This window comes from Capra hircus, chromosome 29 (assembly GCF_001704415.2).
Source record: "Capra hircus breed San Clemente chromosome 29, ASM170441v1, whole genome shotgun sequence".
Lineage (NCBI taxonomy): Eukaryota > Metazoa > Chordata > Mammalia > Artiodactyla > Bovidae > Capra > Capra hircus.
In genome coordinates, this window is record NC_030836.1 from 20,000,001 (window position 1) to 20,022,308 (window position 22,308).

Here is a 22,308-nt window from a genome sequence, read left to right on the forward strand (position 1 = left end):
ATATAACCAGTATCTTTTTAGTGAACAAAAACAACAGGAAGCAAAGTTTAAAGTAACAGATTCAACATGAAGTCATAATTGGCTCTTCTACGCAACATTTCTTTCTTGTATAGATGCTTCCAGTTCAGTTCAGTTCAGTTCAGTTGCTCAGTCGTGTCCGACTCTTTGCGACCCCATGAATTACAGCACGCCAGGCCTCCCTGTCCATCACCAACTCCCGGAGTTCACTCAGACTCACGTCCATCGAGTCGGTGATGCCATCCAGCCATCTCATCCTCATTCGTCCCCTTCTCCTCCTGCCCCCAATCCCTCCCAGCATCAGAGTCTTTTCCAATGAGTCAACTCTTCGCATGACGTGGCCAAAGTACTGGAGTTTCAGCTTTAGCATCACTCCTTTCAAAGAACACAAAGGACTGATGTCCTTCAGAATGGACTGGTTGGATGTCCTTGCAGTCCAAGGGACTCTCAAGAGTCTTCTCCAACACCACAGTTCAAAAGCATCAATTCTTTGGCACTCAGCTTTCTTCACAGTCCAACTTTCACATCCACACATAACCACAGGAAAAACCATAGCCTTGACTAGACGGACCGTTGTTGGCAAAGTAATGTCTCTGCTTTTGAATATGCTATCTAGTTTGGTCATAGCCTTCCTTCCAAGGAGTAAGTGTCTTTTAATTTCATGGCTGCAGTCATCATCTGCAGTGATTTTGGAGTCCAAAAAAACAGTCTGACACTGTTTCCACTGCTTCCCCATCTATTTCCCATGAAGTGATGGGACCAGATGCCATGATCTTTGTTTTCTGAATGTTAAGCTTTAAGCCAACTTTTTCACTCTCTACTTTCACTTTTATCAAGAGGTTCTTTAGTTCCTCTTCACTTTCTGCCATAAGGGTAGTGTCATCTGCATATCTGAGGTTATTGATATTTCTCCTGGCAATCTTGATTCCAGCTTGTGTTTCTTCCAGCCCAGCGTTTCTCATGATGTACTCTGCAGAGAAGTTAAATAATCAGGGTGACAATATATAGCCTTGACATACTCCTTTTCCTATTTGGAACCAGTCTGTTGGTCCATGTCCAGTTCTAACTGTTGCTTCCTCACCTGCATATAGGTTTCTCAAGAGGCAGGTCAGGTGATCTGGTATTCCCATCTCTTTCAGAATTTTCCAGTTTTTTTTTGTGATCCACACAGTCAAAGGCTTTGGCATAGTCAATAAAGCAGAAATAGATGTGTTTTTTTGGAACTCTCTTGCTTTTTCCATGATCCAGCGGATGTTGGCAATTTGATCTCTGGTTCCTCTGCCTTTTCTAAAACCAGCTTGAACATCTGGAAGTTCATGGTTCATGTATTGCTGAAGCCTGGCTTGGAGAATTTTGAGCATTACTTTACTAGCATGTGAGATGAGTGCAATGTGCTATATTGGCAATAAAACATTAGCTTTATCCCCCTTTGTCCTTACTGTACCATTAAATAGTTGTAGCCCTTTTGATAAGTCATTTGGTATCTGGGAATCTTAGTTTATACATTCATAAAAGTAAGAGCTGCAACAGAGAAGACCCACTGAGATCTGAAATGTTGATTCAAGGAAGGTTCTTAATATTAATACTACTTATATTTGGCTGACATCACAATTTGGTTTTTCAGCCTGTGCCTACCATAACATGGTTCAGTAACCCTGTGGAAACATCTAGCCCCATTACCTCTTCCTTTGCTTCCAATACCATCTTGGCTTAACCTCTTTCCCTACTCAGCTTAGTATCCATGATCCACTATTTCAATCACTCTGTTGCCATATTCCTCTTGCCATTACAAAAAACTGTACAAAAATTTACTTTCAACCCTCTTTTTCTTTTCCCTAAGGAAAAGTTCCTTACAAGGTGGAGACTTTGAAAAAAATGGTAGCCTCTGATAACTTAAGATACCAACATAAATAAATGTGGATGGTAGTTGAATATGTTCACAACATGGTTTGGAGGTAAAGCACAATTTCCTAAAAAAAGATAGCATCACTGACTTTAAAATTTTAAAATCATCTATATCATTCTTTCCATCCACAAAAAAAAAAGCACAAGGAAAAACAAGGCAAAGAGTCAAGCACATATTTGAGTATTTTTACATGTAAAGCACAATATGAAGCCATAAAATACATGTGAACCTTGCCGTTAAAGTGGTCACCTTCAGAACAGATGCACTAAGTTTAAGGCTGGACCACTTACTGACATTACTTTATTGTTAGTAAATATTTAGGAGTCACATAAAATAATTAATTATAAATACCTCTATTTTTAAGTTCAAATTATTCCCAAGTTTGGTTCCCATCTCTTAGCCAAAATTCCAGTGATGTAAGTTTTTACCTTACCTATAAACCAAAAGAGAAAATTTACCATTATCTGTTTTGCTTTGATTTTAATTTCTAGTGAGAGATACCCATCTTCTACTCTTTTATGCTCAAAATAGGAAAACATTTTAGAGTAATGGGAACCATTTACCTAGTAGAGAATTTGAGAAGCAAACAGGAAAGAAGACAAAGTGAATATAACAGAGCTTCCAATATTCATTTTCCATTTGTCTCCTCTTAAGAAAAAACTGATTTACCCCTGAATATATCACTGAAGCAAAGGGACTGAAAGTCTCAGCCTACCTTTTAACTGGGTGGTGAGTGTTGGTTGCTTAGTCGTGTCCAACTCTTTGCAACCCCATGGACTGTAGCCCACCAGGCCCCTCTGTCCATGGAATTCTCCAAGCAAGACTGCTGGAGTGGGTTGCAATCCCCTTCTCCAGGGGAATCTTCTTGACCCAGGGATCAAACCCGGGTCTCCTGCAATCTGAGACTCCAGGGAAGCATAACTATTCTACTATTCTACTACGGCTAGCAAAATATTTGGAAAAGGAGAATGGTGTGTCCCTATCCCATGCTGCTGTTTAAAAGGATGACCTGAGCGCTCTTGGATCATAAAGGCCAGGCTCACAGAGCAGAGAGCTGGAAGAAGCCTGTGTCCCGCTGACAGGGCCAACAGGTCCATTAGGCTCATTAGGCACAGTGCTTTCATGACACTTTTGGGGGCCCATAAACATTTTAAAATTCTTTTAAAATAAAAAAAAAATAAGTGAACTTTTAGGCTTACGTATATACAGTATTAATATATCATCTTTATATCAACAGTCACAAAACATTATATATATCTTTGATGGGGGTATGAGCTGATGAAGGTAAGCATATGCCAGGTCCATGAGAATCAACCAGCCCTGCTTTTCCTCCTCGAAGTATATCCCAGATGACAGGAAGATGAACTTCTATTTTGCTTAAGCCACTATTACTTGGAATTTTCTGTTACATACCAAGAAATTGAATCTTAACTGACTAAAGAGGTAGGTACTCACATTGACTTATAAAATGTACACAATTAATACAGGGCCAAAATCATGCATGACCAAAGATGTCAAATATTGCATATAGGCCACCTCCTTTAACACTACCAGGCTAATGGCATTTGCTTCATCTTTCAATAGCTGTGTTACAGATGCATGTCTGTGCTCCTCCAAAATTCATATGTTGAAGCCCTAATCCTCACAGAGACGGAATTAAGAGTTAGGGCCTTTGGGAAGTAATTATATCATGAGGGTAGAGTCCACTGTGCTCTTATAAGCAGACACACAAGACGGTGATTCCTGCCTAACCCACCATGGAGGGGTACAAAGAGAAGACCACAGTCCGCAGACCAAGAAAAGTGCTTTCATTAGACACTGAATATGTCAGCATATTAATTTTTGGCTTCTCAGACTCTAGAACTGTGAGGAGGAAATGTTTGTGGCTTGAGTCATCCAATCTATGCTATTCTGTTACAGGAGCCAAAGCAGACCAAAACAAAGCCACTCTCCCTCCTGTACACTCCAGCTTTCTAGATCCCGAGGTAAGGTTGGTGTTGGGAAAGTGAAACTCAACTCTGGCTCTGGGCCACCTACCTGACATTACTAACAGTCTCTTCATCTATAAAAAGGAGTCATTACTAATTGCTACACAGGATAATGTGAAAAGATATGAGCATGTATAAAAATTCAAATATAAGCACTATAAAAATGTCAGACATGCTTGTCTCCCTTACGTAATGTCTTCTTCCCGACAAGTCTGTCCTTTCAGATTCTTTTAAGTAAGGGCGCATAGGGGAAATGGGTACATTATTAAAATTTCAGGTCCAATTCCACTTAGGAGGGACAAGACATGTAGGAATCACTGTAGTGATGAATGGGATCAAGCTTTGTTTGATTTACAAAGTATATTTTCAAGGATAAGTTCCCCCTCCAAAACTGTTAAATAACATGCATACGTATATATATGATATAGACTATAAAGTATATGTGCATGAGTATACATACATATATCTCTTTGGTAATTATTTTGGCATGAAATGAAGCCGAATTATTTTAGACATCAATTTTCGGATGTGTCAGTCCAAGTGGGTTAAATCTAGAACAGAGATAACTGTACTATACTTCACACTTCGCAGTGCCATCTTCTGCCTATCAGTGGAAGTGCAGTTCCAGTAAAACTGCAGCACTGTTTATTATTTAAGATAGACTGAGTTCAAACAATGAGTCTGTTTTCAACATCTGTAAAAGAAAAAAAAATGGCACTATTCACGACACGGGGATATTGAGAAGGTTCGTGTGCACCTTGGCTCATGAATCCACACTGCATGTATGTGGATACATACTCTAGTCTCATATGATTCTCAGCAGCTCCTTTGTTTCTGAACTACCTTCCAAATGCCTGACATCATAGATTTTAGTGTTAATGTTCACTGTATAAGACCCAGACTTTGAAGCTATGCCTATTAAATCACTGGCTCAAATTTCACCTCTACCTTGGTAATTTTGTGATTTTAGATATATTAACTTCTCTAATCCTCAATGTCCTAATCTATAAAGTACTTTTATGAAGTACAAAAGAGCATGAATTATAGTAATCCTAAAGAAATGTATAGTACAGTTCCTATACATAGAAATCTAACAATAACCTTTAACTACTATTATAATTTTAAAAATTAAATTATGACTCCAGGCAGTAAGACAACTTCCCCAGGATCACACAGGTAGAAAGGGCTAAGCTCCGGTTAGGGCCCGTCAGTGTGATTCCCACCATACGTTTCTAAACTCCACAGTCGAAGCCTGGAAGCCATCTGGAGCCAAACAGTAGGACACTACAAGTCGCTGGTGTGACTCTGAAAAACGACATCCACAAACAAACACAGTATTATACAAATACATGATTTTCTTTCACAATAAAAACAAAATAAAATGAACATTATTTTTTGTAAGAACTATAAAGAAAGGATCTTTTGTCATATTTAGTTGTGAGCTTAGACGGAGCGTGAGAAGGAGTCACATATTTATAACTTCTCAATGTGTGAATCAGAACACAAGCTATTGTAGGGTCATTCCAGTGTTGTACGTTACACACTAGGAGGCGCTACAGCACAGTGATGGGCTAAAGGGCTAGTTGGTGTTTGACTTTAGGCTCCACTACCTAGGAGCCTAGGGCTTCCCTTGTAGCTCAGCTGGTAAAGAATCCACCCACCATGTGGGAGACCTGAGTTTGATCCCTGGTTTGGGAAGATCCCCTGAGGAAGGGAAAGGCTACCCACTCCAGTATTCTGGCCTGGAGAATTCCATGAACTGACTGTATAGTCCATGGGGTTGCAAAGAGTCGGTCATGACTGAGCGACTTTCATTTCACTTCACCTGGGAGCCTGGGGCTTCCCTGGTAGCTCAGCTGCTAAAGAATCCACTTGCAAAGCAGAAGAATCCCCATAGACAGAGAAGCCTGGCAGGCTATAGCCCACGGGGTCACAGAGTCAGACAGGGCTGAGCGACTAAGCACAACAGCCCCTGGGAGCCTAGCGGGCTATAGTCCATGAGGTTGCAGAGTCGGACAGAAGTGGGAAGCGTTAGTCACTCAGCCGTGCCCGACTCTGTGAACCCCATGGACTACAGCCCTCCAGGCTCCTCTGTCCATGGAATTCTCCAGGCAAGAATACTGGAGTAGGTTGCCATTTATTTCTTCAGGGGATCTTCCTGACCCAGGGATGGAACTCAGGTTTCCTGCGCTGTAGGCAGATGTTTTACCATCTGAGCCACAGAGGAACAGGAGGGAGCGACTAACATCTTCACTTTTCACTTTCACTTACCACTTTATAGCCGAGGACTAGTAGTCTAATCCCTGCGTTGCCTTAGTTTCCACAGATATGAAAGGGAACCAACAATAGCAACCACCTCACAAGTAAATCTTCTGTGAGGATTAACCTGGTTTAAGATATTACCTGTTAGCTCTTAACTATTATCAAATCATCTTTCAATTTCTTTCTTATTCCAGAACTAATACTACAGAGAAGATGAGAACTAAGACAGTATGGATGACACCGTTGCATATTCTATTTAATATATAAAATTAATTGAATCAATTTGATTTTCCACATCAGTCAAAACCAACTGCTGCTAATGAAGGTGAGGGCGATCAACAGTTTCATTTCTACAAGGCTAAATGTTATTCCTACTTGGTCTAAAAACTCAAATTTCCTGCCCCAAGTAGAAGAACAACAGGCATTTATATAGCCTCAAGTGCAGCTCTTAGTTTTCATCGCCTCTTTATCATATACAATGAACTGATGAACGTGAAGAAGGATGTTAAGTTTTCATTCTTTTCAGTGTTATCTACAAGATTTCACCTCACTGTCAAGTACTTTCTATATAGAGTTACCCCTTGATAAATCCATGTCTTATAGTTTTATATCATTCAGTTTATTTGAGGATTTTCTCAGTCCTCTGTAGAAAAGCACAGGAGGCAGAGAATTATTTTCATGTAAACTTGACTGATAAATGCAGCCTGGTATGTGACAAGATACTCATCTACTAAATTTATTTACCTCCATGTGAAAATAGGTGTGATTTCTGTCAAAGCAGCACTGTCTTTCCATCTTTCTGACTTCAGCTGCAATGTCCACGTTAAGCAAACGTGCAAGATATCAGTGCTGTAGATGCTACAGTTTCAAATATTGGTTTTTAAACTTTCCTGTGTATAGAAAGCATCCAAATTCCACATTCAAATGAAAATTCCTCAGCCCTTTCCTCAGAAAATCTAATCTGTCTGCAGTAGGAACAAGGAAGTAGACTTTTTAATGTGTCCCCAGGGATCCTGACTTAGGTATACTGAGGAGTGTACTTCGAGAAATATTGGTCTGACACACACATGTTTTCTACATAGAAGTACTGAAATTAACTTGCAAATTGTGTACTTATAATGACGGTTCCAATTTATCGAGTTTAAAACTAATGAATTTCTTTGGCTCCTTTAAGAATGTTTTCAGTGTAGCCTGTCCCACGTCACACAAACGTGCAGCTACTTGCCAGCGCAGTTTAGTTTCAGCAATTCTTAGTTTTAAGTTATTTTTTTCTTCAGTGTGAATTTATACAGAGATTAGACGTTATGGGTATTGCTACAGTTTCATTCATAAAATGATTCTCAGAAATGATGAGCTAAGATCTAGGAAAATATGGACTAAGTTGCCCAAAACTCCTCCTCTGTAGTGATAAAACAGGGACAGGTATAATGCGTTACAAGAATGTAAGGGCTGAGTGACAGAGAGTAAGCATCTGGCACATTGCAGGGCAATGATTAGTCCTCAACATTACTGGCTGAATCTGTGATTCAAATGTTGTATACAATACCAAAAGAAATAAAGACATAGATAAGGCATTCAATAGTTTTCTAAATTGTAGTGTCAGAAAAAAAATATCTGCCTCCATTTTTATATGAAATTTTCTTTGTAGAATGAGCTCACATCTCACTTTGTGGCCTCTGAAGATGTTCTCAACGTTATAAAGCTTACTCAACCATATCTGCTTCTTGCCAACATGCCACTTCAATTTTTCATGCATTTCCTTATTTCCTTTATAATTCAAAGGATCCCCCCTCTACTTCCCAGCCCCACCTTTCCTGTCTAAGGACTTAATTTACTGCAAAGACCTGCACTGAATGACTGCTAGCATAAGAAAAGACAAAGTTAAAAAGAAAATGACAGAAAGCAAAAAAAAAGAGAGGAAAGCTCATGATTACAGACTTTCTTCTCTACTCCTACCATCTCTGCTCATGCACACAACATTCAAAGTGCCCTAGTGTATTAGGTTTCTCATTTCCTTTTGCCGTGCCAGCTCTTCTCCACCAGATCAAGACTAACCGTACCCCACTGTGAGACTGCTTAATTTTAAAACTGAGAATCCTCAACTTGTCCAAAGGCTTATTTGTATTTATGCTGCCCTACTTTAAGATATATCTTTTGATCCTGCCATCTTTTTTTTTTAAATTTTATTATTATTTTGTACTTTACTTTACTTTTACAATACTGTATTGGTTTTGCCATACATTGACATGAGTCCACCACGGGTGTATACAAGCTCCCAATCCTGAATCCCCCTCCCACCTCCCACCCCATATCATCACTCTGGATCATCCCCATGCACCAGCCCCAAGCGTCCTGTATCCTGTATCGAACATAGACTGGCACTTTGTTTCTTACACGATAGTATACATGTTTCAACGCCATTCTCCCAAATCATCCCACCCTCTCCCTCTCCCTCAGAGTCCAAAAAGTCCATTCTATACATCTGTGTCTCTTTTGCTGTCTCACATACAGGGTCATCATTACCATCTTTCTAAATTCCGTATATATGTGTCAGTATACTGTATTGGTGTTTTTCTTTCTGGCTTACTTCACTGCATAATCGGCTCCAGTTTCATCCACCTCATTAGAACTGATTCAAATGCATTCTTTTTAATGGCTGAGTACCATTGTGTACATGTACCACAGCTTTCTTATCCATTCATCTGCTGATGGACATCTAGGTTGTTTCCATGACCTGGCTATTATAAACAGTGTTGCAATGAACATTGGGGTACATGTGTCTCTTTCAGTTCTGGTTTCCTTGGTGTGTATGCCCAGCAGTGGGATTGCTGGGTCATAAGGCAGTTCTATTTGCAATTTTTTAAGCAATCTCCACACTGTTCTCCATAGTGGCTGTACTAGTTTGCATTCCCACCAACAGTGTAAGAAGGTTCCCTTTTCTCCACATCCTCCCCAGCATTTATTGCTTGTAGACTTTTGGATCGCAGCCATTCTGACTGGTGTGAAATAAATGAACCTTCTTTAAAGGCATTTGTGTGATATGGTAATATAATTTCAATAACTATATTTAACATTTAACTAGATTAGCAACATTATTAACAACACAGTTTGGAGCAGTCAAATTCAGAATAGAAGGTAGATCATCATACTCGTTTTCCATGCTATTTTTCTTTAGGGTGTTGTACATGTTTAAATCAGTGTTCCTAACTGCACTGATTAGGGTGATTTAGAATTGACTTTCACAGTGGCCTCAAATCACCCACATGAGCTGGAGAAATGCATTCTCCATTCAGGTGTATTTGTTTGTTTGCTTGTTTTCATCTATAATAAGGGAGGACACGGCTGAGTTCCAAAATCTGTTCACCAACACTTTTGAGATGGTAGGATGACATCATCGACACAATGGATGTTGAGTTTGATCAAACTCTGCAAAATAATGAAGGACAGAGAAACCTGGTGTGCTACAGTCCACGGGTTCACAAAAAGTCAGACATGATTTAATGACTGAGCAACAAAACTTTTGTCTTGCCTACACCAAGTAAAAGTTTTTATTAAAGACTGCTCTTTCTGACATGCAAGTACATTCTGTTAGGGTAAAATCTCTCTGACCCTTTCAATAAAATGATGTAAGATTGGTAATATATTGAGTTGTATTTCTCTGTGCTAGACATTACTTTTTATGTACATTAGTTTATTTGATCCTCTTGACAAATCTATGAGAAAGGCAATGTTATCGCCTCTTCATTGATGAGAAAAATGTGGCTGTGTTAGTCATTCAGTCGTGTCTGACTCTCTGCAATTGCATGGACTGCAGCCTGCCAGGTTCCTCTGTCCGTGGAATTCTCCAGACAAGAATACTGGAATGGGTAGCCATGCTCTTCTCCAAGGGATCTTCCCGACCCAGGGTCTCCTGCACTGCAGGCAGATTCTTTACCATCTGAGCCACAAGGGAAGCCCAAGGGGATGTTAATTGACATTTCTAACCTCATGTAGCTAGTATGGCTGACTCAAAGTCTGTCTATTATTCTATGTTCTTTGGATTTAACACATAGGATCCCACAAACACTTTCTGTAATCTCTACCTCATTAACCTCAAACTCTCACTAGGTAAGTGTTTTTAGAAGCTCAGAGTTGTGTGTTGAACAGAGTCTGAAGGATGTGCAACTAGAAACTCTTTTGATGATAAACAAGAGCAAGTCACAGAAAGTCACATCATCTATAGGGACATGAGATAAAGGTTGGCCTGGAATCTGCATTAGTCTTTGTCAATACCTTAGCTCAGCTGAAATCACTACTTTAGAAGGCACAGGTCATTGCATGCTTTTTGTTCCATGTTCTCCTAAGGAGTATTTTCACCGAGTTCAATTTCCTCCAGACCCTACCCCTAGAAAAATCATATCAGGAATAAACTATGAGTTTATTATTTTGGCTGTGTCAGTCAAGAACTTTGAAATTCACTTAGAGGAACGATATACTTTGATTTTTAATAAAAATATTAAATTTTGACCCCTTGAGGTATCTAATATAAAAATCAACACACTACACTAAATTTTAATTTCTACACACAGTAATGGCTAACATGTTTTAGGATTTCTTGAAGGACCAAAAGTATAGCAATGTGTATGCACTGAAATAGAACTTAAATATCCTTTCTTAAATCCTAATGGCATTAAATGTTGGACATTATTATTTCCCATTTTATAGATGAGAAAGTTAAGTCTCAGAATAGTTAAGAAATATATCCAAAGGAAGCAAGTTAATGATATGCCTGTGTAGAATAAAATCTATTACCACTTCACCCTAAAAAATTTTACTCACTATAAATTGTTGATAGGCTATGATGAAAGTATAGAGATATGGAAACCAAACAAAATGTAACGTCACCATAAATTAAAGCTAGATATGAACATATTTAGGAACTAAGACAGTTCAGTACGCTACTCATCGAACAATACCACACAGTTGCAGTATAGGTTTAATAGGAAATAAATATGTAAGCAAATCTCCTAAGAAATACACTTAAAGAAAGGAGTTTCAAAGAGAAGATTCCAAAGGTACCAAAAGTATTACCTTACAATAGAAGTCAAAAGCCAAGGGGAACCATTATTGGTGTATCTCTTATAAGGTAAACTGTGTACACATGTGAAAACTCTTTTGTAATGCGGTTTTGAAAATGACCTGGGATCTTTTTAAAGCCAACTCATTCTTCAAAAAAACAGCTGAATGCAGGTGAACAAATGGTGTCCAACTCATTACTGTAATTCCCTTTGAATGTAGCCTGTTGTTCTATCATGATTCTATGTGGTCAGAGAACTTAAATTACTTTATACTCTATAATAACGAGAATAGTTCTGGATATAAGGTAGGCAGCAATTATACCAATGTGGCTTACTTACAGAAGAGATGATGTGGAGAGTGGTCATATAATAGAAGAGAGAAGCCCTGCAGAAAGTCCTGGGTTCTTGTTTTGGTTTCCTCTGGTCTCAGTCATCCTGGACCTTGGTTTTCTCACCTCTACTATGACGGGCTTTGGATGAGAACACAACCTTACATTCACAGCATGCTTCCCGATAACAGACTCTTTAAAGTACACTCAAAGAGATTAAAACACTTGAAAGCAGCACCAAACAAGTCAGACATAATTGCAATGCAATCACTACCTATAGTATAACGATGTCTCCTAGTGTTTATGAAAGCATTTTCAGAGCACAGCGTTTATTTGGTTGAACTTTAGCTTGTGTCTGAAAAAAATGGTATACTTTTGATATTTTGTTTTTTTGCATCTTATAAACATGAAGCGACATTTCTAAATGTCCCAGTAAACACATGCCCTTTTCTGATGCAGATTTAACATGATCTACACCTTTTCTTTACCCTTAGCCCCAAATTATACCCTGTTCTATGATCCACTCAACTGACACACACAGACACATATGCATGCACACAGAGTAATCTATGGCAGAAATACATACATTGTTTTCATTTAATGATCAGAATTCCATAGTACAACTATGAAGAGTTTATGATAAAATATATGCACGCTAGTTGAGAGCACACGATCTCTAGAGCTGTTTTGAAATCTGATTTAGTATAAAGTCCCTTTTATGTGATGTTTCTTAAGACATGTAGTAGTTAAGCTTTTTCTGTATTAGCAGTTCTCAAATTGTTGTCAATAGTAGAAAAAAAATCTACATTTTCTTTCTGTAATTTTCCTAAATGTCTGTACTTTATAGAGCTTGTTGATGCATGATGAAATTGATTAACAAGTAGAAAATAAAGTTGCAGAAACTTTTATATCAATCTTGCCTATGCAGCTTGAACACACCCTTTTTTAATTCATTGATGCTTATGCTCACGGTTTTGATTTAAAAATTTACGCACTTTAAATGCAATTTAATTTACTTGTAACTATATAAGTTAAATATCTAAGTATGTACTTTTGTGCTCAATCATATTCTATATGGTAAAAGTAAATGTCACAATTTTTCATGGCGTTCACAAAAGTCCACAGTACTTGGCCATCGAAACACATTTTAAAGAGCCAGGAGAGTTACCAGGTAATCCTCATTATTTCCCTTGCTTCCCCTCTTTTTTGGAAAATTTTTCTTTCTTTTTCATGATGACTGTCACTCTAGTGAATTTTGTGTCTTCCAACTGATTTGCAGCCAAGTTTTCATTTATTCTGCTTTGTCCAGATAAATCACAGATACAAAAATTTCATGAAAATATTAACCATATAGTACTAGCTGCATGGGCTAATCTCTGTTAAGCACTTTTATGTTCCAGGAAATATGGTAAACTCTTTTTTTCAGGTGTACTCAGTCTTTACCATAGCCCTCTCAGGTAGTTTCTATGAGTAGTCCTATTTTCTACATGAGGAAACTGGACAAAGAGGATAAGAAATTCATCTAACATCACACAACTAGCAAATGTTGAGCAATATTAAAGTCTATTCAGTTCAGTTCAGTTCAGTCGCTCAGTCGTGTCCAACTCTTTGCGACTCCATGAACTGCAGTACACCAGGCCTCCCTATACATCACCAACTTCCGAAGTTTACAAAAATTCACGTCCATCGAGTTGGTGATGCCACCCAACTATCTCATCCTCTGCCGACCCCTTCTCCTCCCGCCTTCAATCTTTCCCAACATAAGGGTCTTTTCAAATGAGTCAGCTCTCTGCATCAGGTGGCCAAAGTATCGGAGTTTCAGCTTCAACATCAGTCCTTCCAATGAACACCCAGGACTAATCTCCTTTAGGATGGACTGGTTGGATCTCTTTGCAGTCCAAGGGACTCTCAAGAGTCTTCTCCAACACCACAGTTCAAATGCATCGATTCTTCTGCGCTCAGCTTTCTTTATAGTCCAACTCTTGCATCCATACATGACTATCGGAAAAACTATAACCTTAACTAGACGGACCTTTGTTGGCAAAGTAATGTCACTGCTTTAGAATATTTTGTCTAGGTTGGTCATAACTTTCTTTCCAAGGAGTAAGCATCTTTTAGTTTCATGGCTGCAGTCACTATCTACAGTGATTTTGGAGCCCAGAAAAAAAGTCAGCCACTGTTTCCACTCTTTCCCCTTCTTTAGGCCATGAAGTGATGGGATTGGATGCCATGATCTTAGTTTTCTGAATGTTGAGCATTAGGCCAACTTTTTCACTCTCCTCTTTCACTTTCATCAAGAAGCTCTATAGTTCCTCTTCACTTTCTGTCATAAGGGTGGTGTCATTTGCATATCTGAGGTTATTGTCATTTCTCACCTAGTCTTGATTCCGGCCTGTGCTTCATCCAGCCCAGCATTTCTCATGATGTACTCTGCATGTAAGTTAAGTAAGCAAGGTGACAATATACAGCCTTGACGTGCTCCTTTTCCTATTTGGAACCAGTCTGTTGCTCCATGTCCAGTTCTAACTGCTGCTTCCTGACTTGCTATTCAGATTTATCAAGAGGCAGGTCAGGTGGTCTAGCATTCCCATCTCTTTCAGAATTTTCCATAGTTTATTGTGATCCATACAGTCAAAGACTTTGAGATAGTCAATAGAGCAGAAATAGATGTTTTTCTGGAACTCTCTTGCTTTTTTGATGATTCAGCAGATGTTGGCAATTTGATCTCTGCTTCCTCTGCCTTTTCTAAAACCAGCTTGAACATCTGGAATTTCACAGTTCATGTATTGCTGAAGCCTGGCTTGGAGAATTTTGAGCATTACTTTACTAGCGTGTGAGATGAGTACAATTTTTTGGTAGTTGGAGCATTCTTTGGCATTGCTTTTCTTTGGGATTGGAATGAAAACAGACCTTTTCCAGTCCTGTGGCCACTGCTGAGTTTTCCAAATTTGCTGGCATATTGTTGTGCAGCACTTTCACAGCATCATCTTTCAGGATTTGAAATAGCTCAACTGGAATTCCCTCACCTCCACTAGCTTTGTTCATAGTGATGCTTCATAAGGCCCTCTTGACTTCATATTCCAGGATGTCTGGCTCTAGGTGAGTGATCACACCATCGCGATTATCTGGGTTGTGAAGATATTTTTTGTACAATTCTTCTGTGTATTTTTGCCACCTCTTAATATCTTCTGCTTCTGTTAGGTCCATACCATTTCTGTCTTTTATTGAGCCCATCTTTCCATGAAATGTTCCCTTGGTATCTCTAATTTTCTTGAAGAGATCTCTAGTCTTTCCCATTCTATTGTTTTCCTCTATTTCTTCCTTATGATAGCTGAGGAAGGCTTTCTTATCTCTCCTTGCTATTCTTTGGAACTCTGCATTCAAATGGGTATATTTTTTCTTTTCTCCTTTGCTCTTTGCTTTCCTTCTTTTCACAGCTATTAACATTGATTACAAAATACTTTTTCATTATCCTCAGCAAAAGTTACTTCTAATACTGCTTAATTGGCATTAGTTGCTCTTTCCTCTGTTCACACTTAAAACTTAGTTTAAAATATTGTTAATATTTATAGAACTTTATTTATAAGTATTTCTGAACATAACTAGATTTTAGGTATAGGCATTTGTAACTAATATATTACTTAATTGCCTTGATGCCTTGTAACAACTAACTTGCACTTTTGATGTATGGTAATGAAAAGATTTCTGTATGTTAAGATATGAAGATAAGGTCAAATTGATTGTTTTGGGGTTTTCTAGAGAATAAAGTCTAATATTAAACATTATCTGCTGAAGCAGGTTACTTAAGTGATTTAGCACTATTTATTAAAAAAGATTTTCTTCTAGAAGTCAGTCAAATATAGGCACCCGTGCACCCAATCACACACAAACACTCTTATAACATACATGAGAAAGCATAATTTCATTACATCCATATAGCCCCGCCAGTGGTTGCAGTGATTTTTGCTTCCTGGTGGGTAGATCAAGTTCTCCCTTTCAATTACCTAGAGTTTGGTCTGGGACAATTGTACTGTCAATTCAATTTGAGAAGTCTCTTTCACTGGTTGTAAAGAAAAATTTAATGCACAAAGATAGTCCCCAAATAAGTCATTTAAAAAAAAAAAACCGCTATTGGAAACAGGCAATTAAGATGCACAAAAGGAATTTAAAAAGTCAAAAAAAATTTGTTAATATCTTCTTAGCCTAGAAAATTCATTTCTCTAATACAGTTATACAGAATGGAGCAATTCTTACCAAAACATTTATGCTGGGTCATATAAAGGTGTGTAGAGGGTAAGACTCGTGTTCAGGGCTTGGTACAAAAAAAATATACTTCCACAGATCAATAAGACTCCTACCAATATCAAATTTATTTTGTTTAAAAATAAAATATTTTGGTGCTTATTGGTTTATTACTATAATTCATCTTTCCTTTATCCTATCCATCAACTCAGTTAGATTAAGGGTGGAGCAAATAGGAGACTGCAAGGAGATCCAACCAGTCCATTCTAAAGGAGATCAGTCCTGCGTGTTCTTTGGAAGGACTGATGCTAAAGCTGAAACTCCAGTACTTTGGCCACCTCATGCGAAGGGTTGACTCATTGGAAATGACTCTGATGCTGGGAGGGATTGGGTGCAGGAGGAGAAGGGGACGACAGAGGATGAGATGGCTGGATGGCATCACCAACGTGATGCACATGAGTTTGGGTGAACTCTGGGAGTTGGTGATGGATAGGGAGGCCTGGCGTGCTGCAATTCGTGGGGTCGCAAAGAGTTGGACACGGCTAAGTGACTGAACTGAACTGAACTGAAATAGGAGCCTGGGGTATCTTCAATATATAGTACCATCCAAAAATAGATTCCAAATTAAACACGTGGTATGATTGCTGGTCAGAGGGCCCTGGACACACCTCTAAGGTGACTCCTGTTGGGAGGACTATAACCGACCATCTGCTTAAAGTTCTTGCTTGATGGAAAACCACCAGAAGTCAGTAGACCTTCACTCCTCCCTGCCACGTTCTTTCCCCATTAAGTTATTTAAAACCAAAGGTATTAAGAGCAGAATCACAGCAGAAAGGAACAAGAGGTTCAGCAGACTAAAGTATGAGCCTTCTCCAGCACTCCATGGGTCCCTTTTCACCAAGAGCTTCTAAAGACTTTTTTCACCCTACTATTCCTTTCTCTACCTATACTGCTTCTTTCTGAAGTGAATTGCTGGCTGCCTTTAACAGAATAAGGCTGTTTAAAAAGTATAGTCAATCTACTCTGAAGATATGTTTGCTTTCTTTGATCACATTTATTTGTGCATAGGTTAAATGGCTTTCTGCATTAGCTACATTATTCATAACATTAACTCAAAAAAATGTATATGTACTTTATAAACAGGAGAGACAATATGCTAGAAAATTAAATAGCTCTTTTTAAATCTATGAGGTTTAGCTGTAAAACCGAGAACAGTTCTTGGCCAGTGTTGAAGGTGAACATTTAGCTTTCTTTCAGGACAAACTGGGCTTCCAGGGTGGGTGTTAGTGTTTAAGAACCCGTCTGCCAATGCAGGAGACATAAGAAGCATGAGTTTGATCCCTGGAAGAGGGCATGGCAACCCACTCCAGTATTCTTGCCTGAAGAATCCCATGGACAGAGGAGCCCAGCGGGCTACACTGCATAGGGCCACAAAGAGTTGGACACAACTGAAGTGACTTAGTATGTACGCACCCAGGGCAAATTAAGTAGCTCTGACTGAGGGGCATAGATGTTGTTCACTATGGTGAAAATGATGAATTTTTTTGTGCTTCAGCATCTAAAGTTGCTACAGAAAACACAGGAATAAGAAACAAACACAAACAGAAAGCTATTCAAAAATTCATATTTAAAAGGCAGAATTGCTTTAGAGTTTTCATCCCTGTGGGTAGAATACTATTATATAGTAACCATCCTTCTCTAATTGCAGCATTTGCTTTAGTGAACACATTCCTTTACCTTAAAACAGAACTGAATTTAGCCCTATTGGAAGGATAACAGCACGGTATAAAAGAGCTATACCCAGAAAAGAGATTTTGAAACAAATATACATCAAAAGTCTCAGATCTATGTCTTTAACACTTTGAAAAGAACTTAATAATAAAAGACAAGTGATAACACCCAAAAGATATAGGAAAATCTTGCAACTGCCACCCTCTGTTAACGCATTCAATACAACTGAAGCAAGTGAAATGCCTTTGGCTTCACATACAGGACCACTGACTAAGAAATTAAGTTAGCCAGACGTCTTTGGCTAGAAAATCCACTATCACAGGTGGCCACAGCTCAGCTACAACAGTTTTTTTCTCAGCAGGACAATAAGCTCATCTTGACTAATGCAATTATTCTTGCAAACCTGTTCAGCTCAGGTTCTAACCCACACATTAACTGAATGACTATAAGAACTCTTAATTATTACAAAGAGAATAGGCTCCTGCTAGAATAGGCTCACTGAAATATAAGCTCTTCTTGGCAAGATGACATATTGATAGTTTCAAATTCATTGTGAAGTTCTCTGATTTTCACAAAGTAATCTGGGTATCCAGTAAAATTAATTGTTACAGAGTAATCACAATAAAAAGACATACCACCCATTAGGAAAAGTTTCAGTCTTTTAGGCCCAGTGTCTTCTTTTTGTTGAATGGGCAAGAGGGAAAATTTAAAGAAGACTGGTCAGTTTTCACATACCACAAACACTGCAGATATTTCCTATCTAAAGTAAGCTAGGGACAACTCATTCAGTTTTTGCTGTAAAATATGCACTATTTAAAAAAATTTTATTTATAAGAATTAAGTTTTATAAGCCAATGACTCTTTGTTTTTGGATTATATAACCAACATTAAAACTTTGGAAGCTAGAGACTATAAGTTTTCTGAGTCACTTAAATTATAGTGTCCTTAAAAAGCAAATGTACTTTTGGAACACTAAGGAGTCACTGTACTTAAAAATCATTGTGGGCAGAATTTCCATTGTTTAAATATTTATAATTTTCTGAAATATTGACAAGCACCTACTCAAGTGCCCCAAACTTGGAGAATTTGCTTTCTCTAGAAGAATCCACAAGTAATTACTAAACTGTAACGCAAGAGTTCAGAGTAAGCGGCAGGACACTTTAAAAAATAATTGTTATGCATGATTTGCACTGAATTGTTTAGAGCTAGACACAAACATTAAAATGGGCTCTGTAACTGGAACAAGTTATTATAGTATTGGGAGGCAGTGATTTTAAAACCATCTGCATTTTGTGAACTCCAGTAATGAGCAACCCTAAAAGAAAATAAAGAATCCGATTTATATTGCATTTTAGCCTAGGAAAGTTACCTGGGCTTTGTTTGCAAGCAAAGACTAAGTTCTTCAACTCTTAGGGCTACAACAGTCCTCACACTCAAAAGAAAGTTGGGTTACAAGAGCCTGATAGAGGGTGTGTCCACTAGAAGTGGAATCAAGAATTTCCCTGCCCTGATTTTTCACAGATAATGACTTTCCTTTATACTTCTCAATTTCAGAATTAGATATAATCCTATTTCCTCTCTTTATTATCCACCAGACACATAATCAGATAATGTTTCCATTCACATAGATTTGAAAAGATCCTCATCCTGTGTGGGTCATTTTATTTTATAGTGGCCAAGGCAGAGAGACTGCTGCCAATATGATGTTCAGGCCATGCAGAATAAAGGCTCAGTCCTGGGCAATGAAACAGTCCACCTTTGTTTTGCCCTCGTGGAAGAAGAATACAAACCCATCACCAACTTTGGGACTTGATCAACAGTGGGGAGTCACAAAACTCTTTTCAATCACTGCATTTTAAACCTTCACTAAAAATAGCTCCTCTGTGCTTGGGCTTAATGTCCCATCTATGGCCAGTGATGGAATACAGTACTTAATTGTTTCTGACTAGGGTCCTTGCATCAGCACTCTGAGAGTGTCTTCTAACTTTTAATTGCCTGTGTGCTCTTTAATTAGACCTGCTCACAGGACAGCCAAGACCAGTCAGCCCACTCAAGATGTTAAAACAGTCTATTTCACAAGTCCAGGAACTTTTGTACAGGCTATCCATTTCCTAAGATTTGTTATTTTTTCCTGTGCCTTAAAATCAGACACACTTAGGGGAGGAGGTCATCTTTGTGGCTATTGAGACAGCTCCAATGTATAGAGACACTGCTTGGTGACAACCCTCTCCTTGTCTATCTAATTCCCTTCTTTATGTGGTCTCCTATCCGCGTGTTATCTGTCGGCTACTACTAGGGCTGGCTGGAGGGAAACGCGTCTTTGAAAGGAACACTCGGTCCCCTCACTGGCAGGAATACGAGGATTTCTTTAAGGACTCGGATAACTAGAAAGGGGTTCCACTCCCCCAGAAGAATTTCAGAGTCTGAATCATAGAGACCTCCCCCGCTGCCCTCCGCCCAACTTAAGCGGGAGATGCAAACGGACGAGGTGTCTGTCCTTGGCCCCCACCGGTGACCTGCCAGCAGCGCCCCTCGCCTCGGGTCACTCCCGCTCCCGGACTCACCTGGTGCCGAGGACCAGCGCCGGCAAGAGAGGCAGCAAGTAGTGCGCTGGGCTGAATTTCATGCTTGTCACCTGCCGGGGTCCTCCTTTCCTCGCTGCCTCCGCTTCCCCGCTTCCTCCTCCAGGTCCCGTCGCTCCTCCTCGGTGCCCGGCTCTGTCCCCGGCCGGCAGTGAGCCCTCTCCAGCAGCGGACGGAAGGAAACCGACAAACGGACGGCCGCCTCGCGAAGGCAGGCGCTGAGAGCGGGGAGTATCTTCGGGAGTGATGTCACCAGCGAGGCGAGCCCTGCCCCGGATTGTTCGGCGCCGCCGCTCCTGAGCCCGGAGGGCGCGCTGTCACTCGCGCCGCAGGCGGCGCGGGGAGCGGGAGGGGTGCCGGCGATGGCCCCGCACGCTCAGGCAACGGGCTGCGCTCACCCGGCTGCACGTCCCGGACCCCGGGAGCTGGTCTTTTATTCCCGCTTCTCCAGAGAATGGGGAGGTGCCGGGCGGGGGCCAGGGGAGAAACCTAGTTTGCCAGTAACTGAACCTGCATCCGCGGGAGGAGGTGAGCCAGAATGCACTGGGGAAGACTCTCAGAGGCTCAGAGTCACAGGCAAGTGTCCCTCACCTGGTTAAAGCGTGTTTGGAAAAACGGTGCTCCGGAGGGAGAGAGTGTTTAAAATGTTAACTCGAATTACAAACGCGTAATGACTCGTCGGATGCGAATGGAAGGACAGGAGGAGTGAAGAGTGTCCAGAAATGCACCCTGAGCCCCTATCGCTATTGCGAGCTTCTTAGTCCGCAAAACGTGGACTGGGAAGAGGTTTCCGGACACTTAAGACGTCTGTGGCTTCTGTGTTTTGAAGATTTCTGATTTTCCTATAATTTCAGTTTGTCTATCTGTACAACCAGCTGGCAGTGGGGTTGCAGCTCGTGGTGTCCCAGTTGCACACACCTAAAGGGTGGCTTGTCTTCAGGTGAGGAAATATAGCTAAAGAAGTCATCAAAATGTTAACGGTAATTAACCCGGAGTGGTAGTACTGGAAGAAAGAAGGTTTTATCTGTCTTTTTTTCCCCATATATTTTTCAAGTTTTCTATAATGAACATCTGATATTTAGTAAGCTTTATTTTAAAAAATTAATAAGGGAAATGAAATAACAGAACCCTAATACAAAATAACATTTTGCAAGTAACCTAGAAAATAGGGCCAACTTCATCTACTGAGATGTTCAGTTCTAGGATATTTGTAACATGCTGTGTGTGTGTGTGTATGTGTACTCCAGCAGGCAGTATGCATGCCTGCTAAGTCTCTTCAAGTCCTGTCCAACTCTTTGGGACCCTATGGACTGTAGCCCGCCAGGCTCCTCTGTCCAGGGATTCTCCAGTCCAGAATACTGGAATTGGTTTCCATGCCCTCTTCCAGGGGATGTTCCCAACCCGTGGATCAAACCCACCTCTCTTACATCTTCTGCACTGGCAGGGCAGGCGGGTTCTTTACCACTATATATACACACACACACACACATACATACATATATACACATATATATTCCAGCAGGATATTCTTGTTAAATAAATGTTTATAAAGAACTACTGTATCCATTATTTCATTTGATTGCTACAAGAGCCAATCTAGAGAAATACAAGTAATTCCTATTATAGAGATGAGGAAATATCTCATCAAGATCAGAATTTTAAAAACTGTGTTCTTCTAAATCTTAAGCAAATCCTACTGTTGCCTGGACTATCATACCCAGCATAACAAACACAAAATGTTTAACACAAAGTTGATGTTCAGTAGCTAGCTGCTGACATGCACCAAAGACCCTAGAGGGCAAAGGTCAGATGTTCTCCAGGAATTCCCATCCAGATGGTTCAGCCTATATTCCAGTTTTTTTCAGGGACTAACCATTTACAATAAAATTCAGATGAAGCATCCCCTTTAGTCTATTTTTTGAAGATACTATTTGTAGGAAAAATGCATTTGTTGTAAAGCTTAATTTTAAAGAGGATACAAATTTAAAGAATTAACTTTCTAATTTACTGGACTATTTTTGTTTTTGTTTCTAATGGGATTGACGTTAAAACAATCATATAGAACAGATACTGCTTTAAAACCCCAGGCCGATAAAACAGACGAGTAATAACTTTTGCAAACTGGATACCACCCTCTTGGGCCATAGTAAGATCTACAACAGATATAACTAGGCATATACAAATCAACTCACT

General features: G+C 39.6%; 1 protein-coding gene across 2 annotated transcripts in view; it reads right to left on the reverse strand.

Annotated features, from left to right (window-relative positions):
• The window catches only part of LUZP2 (leucine zipper protein 2), a 535,694-nt gene extending 515,356 nt beyond the window's left edge, over positions 1-20,338 (reverse strand). The window contains exon 1 of one of the 2 annotated variants that reach the window (XM_013975878.2): positions 20,098-20,338. Coding sequence is in view for 1 of the 2 variants with exons in the window: in XM_018043589.1 (XP_017899078.1) it covers positions 20,098-20,159 (62 nt within the window). In the remaining variant the exon portion in view is untranslated. The remainder of the gene's footprint in view (positions 1-20,097) is intronic. The other variant, XM_018043589.1, reaches the window with a different exon arrangement.